Raw genomic sequence first — 11,879 nt, 5'->3', positions numbered from 1 at the left:
CCCACACAGTTCCCCATGTAGGCCCTAGGCCTATTGTAGTTAGGCCTCTTCTAATGGCTTCATCCCCTTTCAACACTCATTACTATCCCACATTCACACCCAGACAGATTTGTGCATGCACACACACAAGCACACATACATGCTACACACCCAATGGTGACAAGTGTTACTAGCATACTCCAGGCCATGGCGTTCTTCAAAGGGGCAGGCATCAATCCTGGCAATGGTCCTCTATGGACCATAACCCACCTTCTGCTTTTGTCAAAACCCTCAAAAGGGTAGACAATACAAGAGATGGATTCCTACATACCAGAGAACTGAGCCAACAGTCAACATGGGAGAATTCTGAGTACAGAAAAAGAACAACTTCTTGCCAGCTGTTAACAAATGATTTTTTTTTTTAAGATTTTATTTGACAAAGGGAGACAGCTAAGAGAAGAAACACCAGCAGGGGATGTGGGAGAAGCAGGCTTCCCACTGAGCAGGGAGCCCGATGTGGGGCTCAATCCCAGAATCTATGACCTACGCTGAAGGCAGATGCTTAATGACTGAGCCACCCAGGGGCCCCAACAAGAGGAGTTTAGTTAATAGGACTCCTACCTCTGTAGTTTTCATTGAAGGCGCACGTGCACACGTACGTGTACACACACACACACACACACACACACACTTCATTAGAAAATTAAGGAAACCATTCCTGAGTGTAAGACAGGTTTCTTTTATTAATTTTTCCTAAACTCATCTGTTTATTTAAAGTTTCTCTTGGTGTAAGAATGTGACCTGGAGCTTGAACAAACCAATTTGGATAATGCAACCTGGATAAATGCTTGACTGCAAACAAGTCGTCAATTATCACACTCTCTCTGGCCTGGCCTCCAAGTAAATCCAATTGGTCTTAAAGCCGGTCTAACAGAGACCAAACAGACCACACCATCTTATTTCTAGTTTAAATTTTAAACTTCCGATTTCACCCCCATCCCAACACCCACACCCTCCCCCACACAACAAGTTTTCTTAGAAGAAATGGCCATTGTGGACTGAGTCATTTGCATAAGAATTGGCTTAATCCTGCAGCCAGCACACCAAAGTAGCTCCTGGCCTCACTGCAGGCCAGCTGAAACTCAAAGCAGGACAGGTACAGAATGGATAGAGCCTCTAAGGACAAGGACAAGTCCTGGTGCTACAAGGCTTCCGTGCAAGCTCACGCACCAACATAAGTACACTTCCACCTTCCTCCTCTGAGTGCTTCTCTATAGCACTTCAGAACCTGGTAACACTCCAAAATTTTTTAGTGCAGAGATGGACAGAAACTTAGTTCTAAGTAGGCAAAGATCTTATTTCTAACACAGCCCAAAATTAACAGAGAAGTACTCTGTTACACAGATAACAATTATTACAAAGATCCAAAATGTAACCAACAAAGCTTTTAACAGTTTCTAAGGCAGGTACCAGCTATGGCCTCTAATACAGGCTTCCCTTGGAGTTTCCAAAATGCTTCCCTCCTATCAACACGGCCATGAAGGGCAGTCACAGGGAATGCTCTGGTGCACCTGACACCAGCCACACAGTAAGAATGTGGTGCTGCTCAAGTCAGACATCGTGCTACTTTAACACTAATTTCAGACTCCTCCAGTACAGTCCAGTGTATCTTAGGGTTTGGGTTTTTTTTCTGTCAGCTGTTTAACACATAAATTGGCAGGTTCATGGCAGGTATTAACACTTAACATACAAGTGAATGTGAATGAGCTAAAAAGAACTTTTAACTCTTGTCTTAGGACTTCAAGCTATACTTAAATTTACACATAACTTCTCTCACCTGAATGAGCAGGCCAGGATACAAATCTTTACACCATAGTTAACAAGAATCAGGTCCTCCGCTCAATTTACCACACCTATATCCAAAAGTACATCTATCCAATTCTAACTTTCCAAAGCGAAAAAGTATTCAGACTTGATGTTTGGGGTATTTGTGCACACACTTCCAGGAACATACTATCTCAGAAGAGCTTCCAGGTCCAAAATCCTCTGTTATCAACTTGCTGCAGGTGAAGGGGTCTATTTTCCCAAGAGCAGCACATGGCATTTCTAAGAGGATCTCCTTCATTGGTGGAGGGGGAGGTAGGGGTGAGAGTCTATGTAAGTGGAGCAACAGCGCAGTGTGAAGGAGCTCAGCAATCACCCCTCATGTTCTGGGATGTTAAGTTAATCCGGGCCATGCCACACTCTAGCCCTCGGAAAGAGGCGACCCCAGCCCCATCCCCACACCAGGCAGGGGAGCCTTCATGGCAATCTCCACATCAGACTTTTGAAGCACAATCTCTAGAGTTCCTGCCACAGAGGTCACAATGAAAAGTCTGCTTGACAGGTAGTTAGAGCCTTTGCTTATTATAGCTTAGCTTTCCAAAACAAACTTATCCTTGTGTAAGCATGATTAAACACAAAAGGAGTGAAGCAGAAGCTCGGTAAGACTAACTGGGCTTCTAAATAGTACCATTATGAAAAAGATACAATGCACTTAATTTCTGTATCTAACATATTTAGAAGTCAAAATGCTCCATACATTACCTATATCCCCTCCCACGAAATCCCCTAAAAACTGACTAAGAAATCTCCAGTACTTGATTGCTCTAGTTGATATTTAGAACAAAGTTGACAACTTAAAGCTTTATAATAGTCTGTTTTAATATAAACAATTGTTGGAATCAATCAATGTCCATTTCAGGAAGCTTCTTGTCTGAATCCGAAGGCACAGATGTGTCTGTACCCTCTTCAGCAGCCTGAGGGCCTGAGCTGTCTCCTTGTCCATCCACTGGTCCATTCTGCTCTGCATTTTTTTGCTCTTCTTTTGGAGGTTCCACTTTGGGTTTGGGCTTTGAAATTATAGGGCTACAGATACTCATCAGCTCCTAGAATGCAGAGGAGAGGAAACTGTAGGTTCTTAAAAATAACAAATTTTACATAACATTCTCAATCAACTTAAACCCAAGTTCTACCCCTCCCAACCAGAAGCCAAAAACTAAGATGCACTAATGAAGTTCCCTCTTAAGTGTCACTTTAAGGACCGTTAATTCTAAATAACAAGGCTGACAAGACTATGAAATATTCAAAGCCATAAATTGCTTTTTTTTTTTAAGATTTTATTCATTTATTTGACAGGCAGAGATTACAAGCAGGCAGAGAGGCAGGCAGAGAGAGAGAGGAGGAAGCAGGCTCCCTGCCGAGCAGAGAGCCCAATGCAGGGCTCGATCCCAGGACCCTGAGATCACAACCTGAGCCGAAGGCAGAGGCTTAACCCACTGAGCCACCCAGGTGCCCCAAAACCATAAATTACCTTAATTTTAGCTTCAATCTCTTTTGCCTTGACAACTGGATCCATGGTCAGACTCTGCTTGTTCTGCAGATTCAGTTTGTTATTCATCCACTCCATGGCCTCATTCGTGCTTTTTTCCACCTTCACCATGTCAGCAGCATCCAAATGGTCATACTGGTCCTCCTGCAACCAGGAGACAACCAGGTAGGTGTCAAAGGATGATCCTCTCCCCACCCAAATATCTAGTTGTTAGCCATCTTTCAAAAAGGTACAATCTTTCCAAAAATGAAGGAAACTCAGCCTCAACATCCAAATGGACTCTGAATTCCTTCAAAAAAAATTCAACTAAGAAAACATAACCCTAGTTTTTAGAACACTCAGGAAATACAACTTAAGGGCCAAAAACATACATAAGGGTAGCAATTAAAAGAACTGAATGTTATAATAAAAAGCACATGCCTGACATACAACTTACAAAGGGAATTTCACAAATAGGACATTACAGGCCACAAGATGTGAAAGCAGAGGTTTACGCAAGCTAGTTAGGAACCAAAACAATAATGAATACAATTTTTTTTAAAATATTTATTTATTTGACAGAGAGATCACAAGTAGGTAGAGCGGCAGGCAGAGAGGGGGGGGGGGGGAAGCAGGCTCCCTGTTAAGCAGAGAGCCTGATGCGGGGCTCAATCCCAGGACCCTGAGCTCATGACCTGAGCCGAAGGAAGAGGCTTCTGAATACAATTTTTTAAGAGAGACCTTCTAGAAAACAAAATTCTTTTAAAAATAAGACCAATAGGGGCGCCTGGGTGGCTCAGTGGATTAAGCCGCTGCCTTCGGCTCAGGTCATGATCTCAGTGATCTGGGATCGAGCCCCGCATCGGGCTCTTTGCTCAGCGGGAGCCTGCTTCTCTCTCTCTCTGCCTGACTCTCCGCCGACTTGTGATCTCTCTCTGTCAAATAAATAAATAAAATCTTTAAAAAAAAAAAAAAAAAAAAAGACCAATAAATCTCTCGTTAAGTTTCTTACAATGACTGTCCATCAGGAACCTGGAGTAGAGTGGAGTGGTTAGAAACCCAAAATGTGTAGAGTCAGACCTCTGGCCAAACCCCACCTCTCAAGATTAATCTTTGGTGTTACTTAAGGACAGTGAGGCTTAAAGAAGTTACAAGTTACCTGTAACTATTACTGACATGATCACCTACCTACTATTAGGGTACTCTGTGGATTTAATGAAATAATGTATTTATGCAATGTATATCACACAGTGCTCAAAAAATTGTTAAGTTGTTTTCTATTCAGACAGTTCTACATCTGCATAACAAACCAAACCATACGGCCTAATGTTTCTCAGAAAGACCAGGACACAGCAGGTTAAGTCACTGATGAAGCATTTCACAGCAAGAAAAGGAAAGAGAACAATATTGCTCACTTCCAGATTCTCCTATTAAAGAGAGTAGCATATCCCAGGGTTCTTAGTAAGACTGTATGAAATATTCTACACATTACACTAACATCCCAAAAAACAGTATTATTAAACGACAATTTTAGAAAAGCAAAAGATTGCTATGTAAATGCCTCAAAACTTTACCAAAATAACAGTAGGAAAAGAAAAAATGTACCTTGTTTTTGAAAGAGCTGATTACTTTCATATACTGTTGGATCTGTTTCCCTAGTTCTTCAAATAATTTTGGTCTTTCTTCAGATTCCTGGAATCGCATCTTAATAGGTTGACCTAGATTCTTAACATAAGAAAGAATGCTTCAATTATCAGAGTAGTATTGTTTCTACTATTACTCAGATCTACTATGGATTAAAGTACATTTCATCACCATATCCTTCATGTAAAAAACCCAGTATCTCTTCCCATCCCACTGTAATCTATCATAAGGCTAGATATGAGACTATACCTCTATACCACTCCATGTGGAGCCACTTCAACTTGTCACCGGAGACCTAGTTCTCAAAACAGAGAGGGAGACAACCCAAAATGAGGTGCCTCCTGATGTGATATATAGTACTTAGTAAGAACCATACCTGCCAAAAATTTTTTTTGAAAACGAAATCTAATGAAGCCTCTAATTCTAACCATCAATTTACCTGATGGTGATAAATAGCACAGAAATGAATTAGATAATAATAAATAGCACAGAATGAAAATCAGCAAAATCCAGACCAGGTAAAAATCTGACCTAGTACATCTAAACTACTTTTTTAAATAAATGAATAAGGGGGCAGAAATGATGGAAGAACTACACAGAATGAAGAGACAAAGCAGTAAAATTTACGGTCCTTATGGGGATTTTCATGGTCAAACTAACAACTAATTTATGAAACAATTAGAACATGAAAACTGAATGCATGGGGACACCTTCTTCTTTTTTTTTTTTTTTTTTAATTTTTATTTATTTATTTGACAGACAGAGATCACAAGTAGGCAGAAAGGCAGGCAGAGAGAGAGGAGGAAGCAGGATCCCCGCTGAGCAGAGAGCCCGATGCAGGGCTCAATCCCAGGACCCTGGGACCATGACCTGAGCCAAAGGCAGAGGCTTTAACCGACTAAGCCACCCAGGTGCCCCTGGTGACACCTTCTTAAACATGGTAATAGTATAGCTTAAGGTTACAACATTTTCTTTTAAATATATACTGAAATATTTTCAGATTAAATATAACATGAGGGACTTTCTTCAATAAATGGGAGTGGGAAGGAACAGAAAAGAAACAAAAACTGGCCATAAGCTGACAGCCGTTAAAGCTATTGTTGTACTTGAAAGTGTTTGACATCTCCTATAGTAAAAAGTAAAGCAGGGCGCCTGGGTGGCTCAGTGGGTTAAGCTGCTGCCTTCGGCTCAGGTCATGATCTCAGGGTCCTGGGATGGAGTCCCTCATCAGGCTCTCTGCTCAGCAGGGAGCCTGCTTCCTCCTCTCTCTCTCTCTCTCTCTGCCTGCCTCTCTGCCTACTTGTGATCTCTCTCTCTCTGACAAAAATAAATCTATCTTTTAAAGAAAAAAAAGTAAAGCAAAAGACTTCTTCAGAGACATGGCACTGGAAGCTCTTCTTATCCTTCCGTAATGATAAGAAGACTGCAGGCACCATCCTTGAACAATTCCATTTCAGAGGTTCATCAAAGTGGCCAGTTTGACAAAGTAATCCACAGAAATGTGAAAACTTCTTGCACATTTGCATCCTTTTGCCAACAAAGGCCTCAACCTTATATCATTTTTTGTATTTTTTTTTTATTTTATTTATTTATTTTGACAGAGAGAGATCACAAGTAGGCAGAGAGGCAGGCAGAGAGAGAAGGGGAAGCAGGCTCCTCACCGAGCAGAGAGCCCGATGCGGGGCCAAATCCTAGGACCCTGAGACCATGACCTGAGCTGAAGGCAGAGGCTTTAACCCACTGAGCCACCCAGGCACCCCTGTATTTTTTTTTTAATTAAGTTTTATTAAAACACAATCACTTCATTCATTTATAGCCCCTAACTCAGAGGAAAGCCATGACGGTGGACGTGCACTAAAACATTCCATGTACCAGGAACGAACCAGGGACCTTTAGATCTGAAGCTTAACACTCTCCCAACTGAGCTATTTCAGCACCCTCATTTTTTTGTACTTTTAACCCTAATGGTTAATGATCAGATTCCTTAAATACAAAACCAGTCACTTTAACGAAAATCAAAACTATATAAACAACCCCGCCTCAACTGCACTACAGGTGCCTTTAGGACAAGTCACATCTTTCTAGTCTCAAATGCCACACCAAGAATGCAATCTCCGTCAGAAAAACATTTTAAATCCAAACTGAACTTTCAGAAAAATAATTTTGTTACTATAAGGTTCTAAAAATAAGAAAATGACCATATGTGATAAAGGGTATGGTTCTTCCATCACTTTCAGCCTGTCTTCATTACTTGATATGAGAATTCCTCCCAATTTTGAGATGAATTCTTTGAAATTACAGCATGGGTCTGAGTTTCAGAACACTTCTGCTTTCAAGACGCACTTTTTTAAAGGAAAAAAAAGAAAATACAGAAGGAAATGCTCTCCATCCTCCTGCTTTATTTAATTAAGCTCTAGGCCCAACATCAGGCTTGAATTCACAAATGTAATATCAAGAGTCACATAACTCCACCAACCAAGCCAGCCAGGCACCCCCAAGAAGTACTTACTTTTAATTCCGCTAATTTATCGACATAAACTTGCTTTGGCTGGTCTTCTCCATCTTCATATAACCAATTTTCAGTATCTTCTAGTTTCAAGGTAAAACTGTTACGATCCTAAATATGAAGAAAATATTATGTCGGGTCAGTCAAAAATCAGCTGAATGACCAGTGAAGTCACAGGCAAAGACTGCAGTCTCTGAGTTTGCTTTAAAATACAGGGTGAGATGGGGCGCCTGGGTGGCTCAGTGGGTTAAAGCCTCTGCCTTCGGCTCAGGTCATGATCCCAGGGTCCTGGGATCGAGCCCCACATCGGGCTCTCCTCTTGGCGGGGAGCCTGCTTCCTCCTCTCTCTCTGCCTGCCTCTCTGCCTACTTGTGATCTCTGTCTGTCAAATAAATAAATAAAATCTTTAAAAAAAAATAAATAAATAAAAAATAAAATAAAATACAGGGTGAGAGAAGGGATGTGAGGGGAGGGGACAGACAAGGGACACAGACAAGAATGGCAATGTCGTTTTGCTTGATAACTACAGATGGTTTTATTATTCTCTGCTGCAGGGGATAGGTTTAAAATTTTGGATTAATATGGTTATTTGAAAATTTCAGAAATAAAAACTGCATTTAAAAATGTGTAAGCTGGGGGGCCTGAGTGGCTCAGTCAGTTAAGCATCTGCTTCTTCCTCTCCCTGCCCACTCGTGCTCATGCTCTCTTGCGCTTTCTCTCAAATAAATAAAATCTTCTTTAAAAAAAAAAATAATAGTAACGTAAGCTATAAAAAATAAACCATCCAGGCAGTGGTTCAGTGGGTTAAAGCCTCTGCCCTCAGCTCAGGTCATAATCTCAGAGTCCTGGGATCGTGCCCCACATAGGGCACTCTGCTCAGCAGGGAGCCTGCTTCCCCCTCTCTCTCTGCCTGCCTCTGCATACTTGTGATCTCTATCAAATAAATAAAATCTTAATAAATAAATAAAATCTTCTTAAAAATGTGCCCTATATAAAACACTGTATTGGCTATTTGAAAGCTGCTAATAATAAACAAGAAAAAAGGGGCGCTTGGGTGGCTCAGTGGGTTAAGCCTCTGCCTTCGGCTCAGGTCATGATCCCAGGGTCCTGGGATGGAGCCACACATCAGGCTCTCCGCTCAGCGGGGAATTTGTTTCCCTTCCTCTCTCTCTCTGCCTGCCTCTCTGCCTACTTGTGATCTCTGTCAATTAAATAAATTAAAATCTTTCATTTAAAATAAACAAACAAGTGATGCATTACAAAAAAAGAAAAAGAAAAAAGTGACATATGAAGACAAGACTTTGGGAAACAATGCATTATAAGAAATATAAAACTTGGAGCCTCTGGGTGGCTCCACTGTTAAGCATCTGCCTTTGGCTCAGGTCATGATCCCAGGGTCCTGGGCTCTCTACTCAGGGGGAAGCCTGCTTCTCCCTCTTCTACTCACCCTGCTTGTGTTCCCCCTCTTGCTGTCTCTGTCAAATTTAAAAAATATATATATATATAAAACTTTTCCGCCCAAAAAAACCATTTTTAATCATTTGACTGTCTACCTACAGATGTCAACAAATGTGCCTACCACATTTAAGGCTGCTCCCAGAAGACACCAAGTAGGTAGGCACATACTTACATCTTCACTCACAAACTTCTCGTATTCCCCACTAAGCTTGTCTCTCATCTCGTACACATATTCTTCCACTGCATTCTTGGCATCATTCCTCTCCTTCTCCAGTTTATCCTGCATGATCATCTTACCCTGAGAACAGTATAAATGAGATACTCAGACAACTGAGACAATATCCTCCTAAGTACTAAGTACTGTAATTATAAAAGTGGAGATTCCTTCTTCCCCAAATCCTTTTAGTTCTGCAAATAATCCAAGAAAGGAAAAGTGGAAGCATTAGTCCCCAATAAATGATGAAGATCAATGGTGAGCTCTGTGAGTATCTTAGAAAAAGAGTAATAGAAATATCAAGATTTAGAAATTCAAAAGCAAAAACAAGAAGAACTTAACAAGAACTTTAAGAAACTATTAGTATCAGCTCCATGTCACAAGGTTGTATACTCTGCTGTAGGATTACTATACAATACCAACAAAATCAAATGATTCATAGTATAAATGTTACAGTTCTGTAAAACAAATCTAAGATCCAAGGAATACATGACAGAAAAACTTCAGAGACAACAATTCAGTAATTCGTGCACCAGGTTGGCAAACCTTGCACTACTCATAGTACCAAGAGTTCAACACTGACTAGCAATAAGGAAGAGAATACACGAAACAGCACTACCACTAATGCTTTAATTTCTCCTACTGATCAACATCCATGACCCACCACCTCAAACATCCCAAGCTCTCAAGTGAACAAGCACACACACAAACTTCAACATGAATGATACCACCCCTATACCAAAGACATGTCAAAGATCTTGGGACGCCTGGGTGGCTCAGTTGGTTGAGCAGCTGTCTTCGGCTCAGGTCATGATCCCGGCGACCTGGGATCGAGTCCCGCATCGAGCTCCTTGCTCAGCAGGGAGCCTGCTTCTCCCTCTGCCTCCGCCTGTCATTCTGTCTGCCTGTGCTTGCTCTCTCGCCCTCTCTCTGATAAATAAATAAAATCTTAAAAAAAAAAAAAAAGATCTCTTAAGAGAGCCTCTAGCTATAGACACATAAAACCATAAAAGAGTCGGTATCACATGGAATTTGCCCTTGAAGTATCCAAAAATCTAAAATTACTGCCTTAAACTCCGAACAATTAAAAATACATAAAAGGTCACTAGACAAAGCATTTGAATGCTATGGCCACATTAATCTGTTAGCTTCTTGCTCTAAGAGAACTGAAATAACCACCTCATTTTCAATGTACAAGTTGAGCATCTCCCTGTCTATCTGCCACAATAGCTGATTCTCAATTGGCAGGTCCACAGTACTGGTCTTCACTTTTGCCTTCTTGGCTTGAGGTGGTTGGTCCATCTTTTTGTCTTTTGATCCAGCTTGAGAGGTCTAAAATAACAAGAAATCATTATTAACAAACACGTATACAGACTATCTTAAACTTCTAAATGGGTCATGTTTTCAAGAGTGCTTTGGTTTTTTATTAGTTTTCTAATGATATAAATAATCTGGGATGATTACTTATAATATCTAGTTACAGTAAATATTATACTACTTAAAGTAAGTATTATATGAGTAGTCAAATCCACAGAGACAGAAGTAACGGTGGGTGCCAAGGGTTAGGGGGAGGGAAAGAGAGAAATTGGGGAGTTGTTGTTTAATGGGCAGAGTATCTATTTGGCAAAATGAAAAAGTTCAGAACACTGGCTGCACCACAGCATAAATATACTTACTACTACTGCACTTTATGTAAACACACACACACACACACACACACACCCTCCCATAACCCCACAATCAGCACATCATCACTATTAAACCTTCTATTTTCTTATATTTTCTATTATATGAGTACTTGCACAGCCAAATGGAAGTAACTGAATTTTATTAATTGATATGAAAATGAGTAACAGACTGAAACCACCTACAAGCTCTGTAAAACTTTTTTAAATACCACAATCAGAAATACCACGAAGTGAGACTATATATTACAATGTCATAATGTGAGAAAAAAACATGCTTTCAGGGGCACCTGGGTGGCTCAGTAGGTTAAAGCCTCTGCCTTCGGCTCAGGTCATGATCCCAGGATCCTGGGATTGAGCCCCATCAAGCTCTCTGCTCAGCAGGGAGCCTGCTTCCCCCCTCTCTCTCTCTGCCTGCCTCTCTGCCTACATGTGATCTCTCTCTCTCTGTCAAATAAATAGAATTTAAAAAAAAAATACTGGCACCAAACTTAAACATGAAAACATGGAAGTCAGAATTAAAAAACAGGATTGTAAAGGATTCAAAAATGTTACAGAGTCATTTAAATAAATACCTGGGATAAATTTATTATTTACACTATCTACAAAATGTAAATATGTAAATGTAAATAGTTAATTATATAAAACACTATCTTTTGGGGTGCCTGGGTGGCTCAGTCATTGAGCGTCTGCCTTTGGCTTGGGTCATGGTCTCAAAGTTCTGGGATCAAGCCACGCATCGGGCTCTCTGCTTGGCAGGAGGCCTGTTTCTCCCTCTCCCACTCCCCCTGCTTGTGTTCCCTCTCTCACTGTGTCTCTCTCTGTCAAATAATATTAAAAAAAAAAAAAAAAAAAACTTTTTATTTGTAAGTGACATATCAGATAAAGGGCTAGTATCCAGAATCTATAAAGAACTTATCAAACTCAACACTCAAAGAACAAACAATCCAATCAAGAAATGTACAGAAGACATGAACAAACATTTCTGCAAAGTCGACATCCAAATGGCCAACAGACACATGAGAAAGTGCTCAACATTGCTGG

General features: G+C 40.6%; 1 protein-coding gene across 1 annotated transcript in view; it reads right to left on the bottom strand.

Annotated features, from left to right (window-relative positions):
* Positions 1-698: 698 nt before the first annotated feature.
* HSPA4 (heat shock protein family A (Hsp70) member 4) overlaps positions 699-11,879 on the bottom strand; it is a 51,815-nt gene continuing 40,634 nt past the window's right edge. The window contains exons 14-19 of the mRNA XM_059174571.1: positions 10,330-10,482; positions 9,109-9,234; positions 7,482-7,589; positions 4,934-5,053; positions 3,332-3,493; positions 699-2,906 (exon numbers count right to left, since the gene is read on the bottom strand). Of these exons, the coding sequence (XP_059030554.1) occupies positions 2,703-2,906; positions 3,332-3,493; positions 4,934-5,053; positions 7,482-7,589; positions 9,109-9,234; positions 10,330-10,482 (873 nt within the window). The 3' untranslated portion in view covers positions 699-2,702. The remainder of the gene's footprint in view (positions 2,907-3,331; positions 3,494-4,933; positions 5,054-7,481; positions 7,590-9,108; positions 9,235-10,329; positions 10,483-11,879) is intronic.

The sequence above is a fragment of the Mustela lutreola genome, chromosome 5 (genome assembly GCF_030435805.1).
Source record: "Mustela lutreola isolate mMusLut2 chromosome 5, mMusLut2.pri, whole genome shotgun sequence".
Taxonomy (NCBI): domain Eukaryota; kingdom Metazoa; phylum Chordata; class Mammalia; order Carnivora; family Mustelidae; genus Mustela; species Mustela lutreola.
Note: the sequence above shows the minus strand (reverse complement) of the source record. Positions and strands in the feature narration are given on the sequence as shown.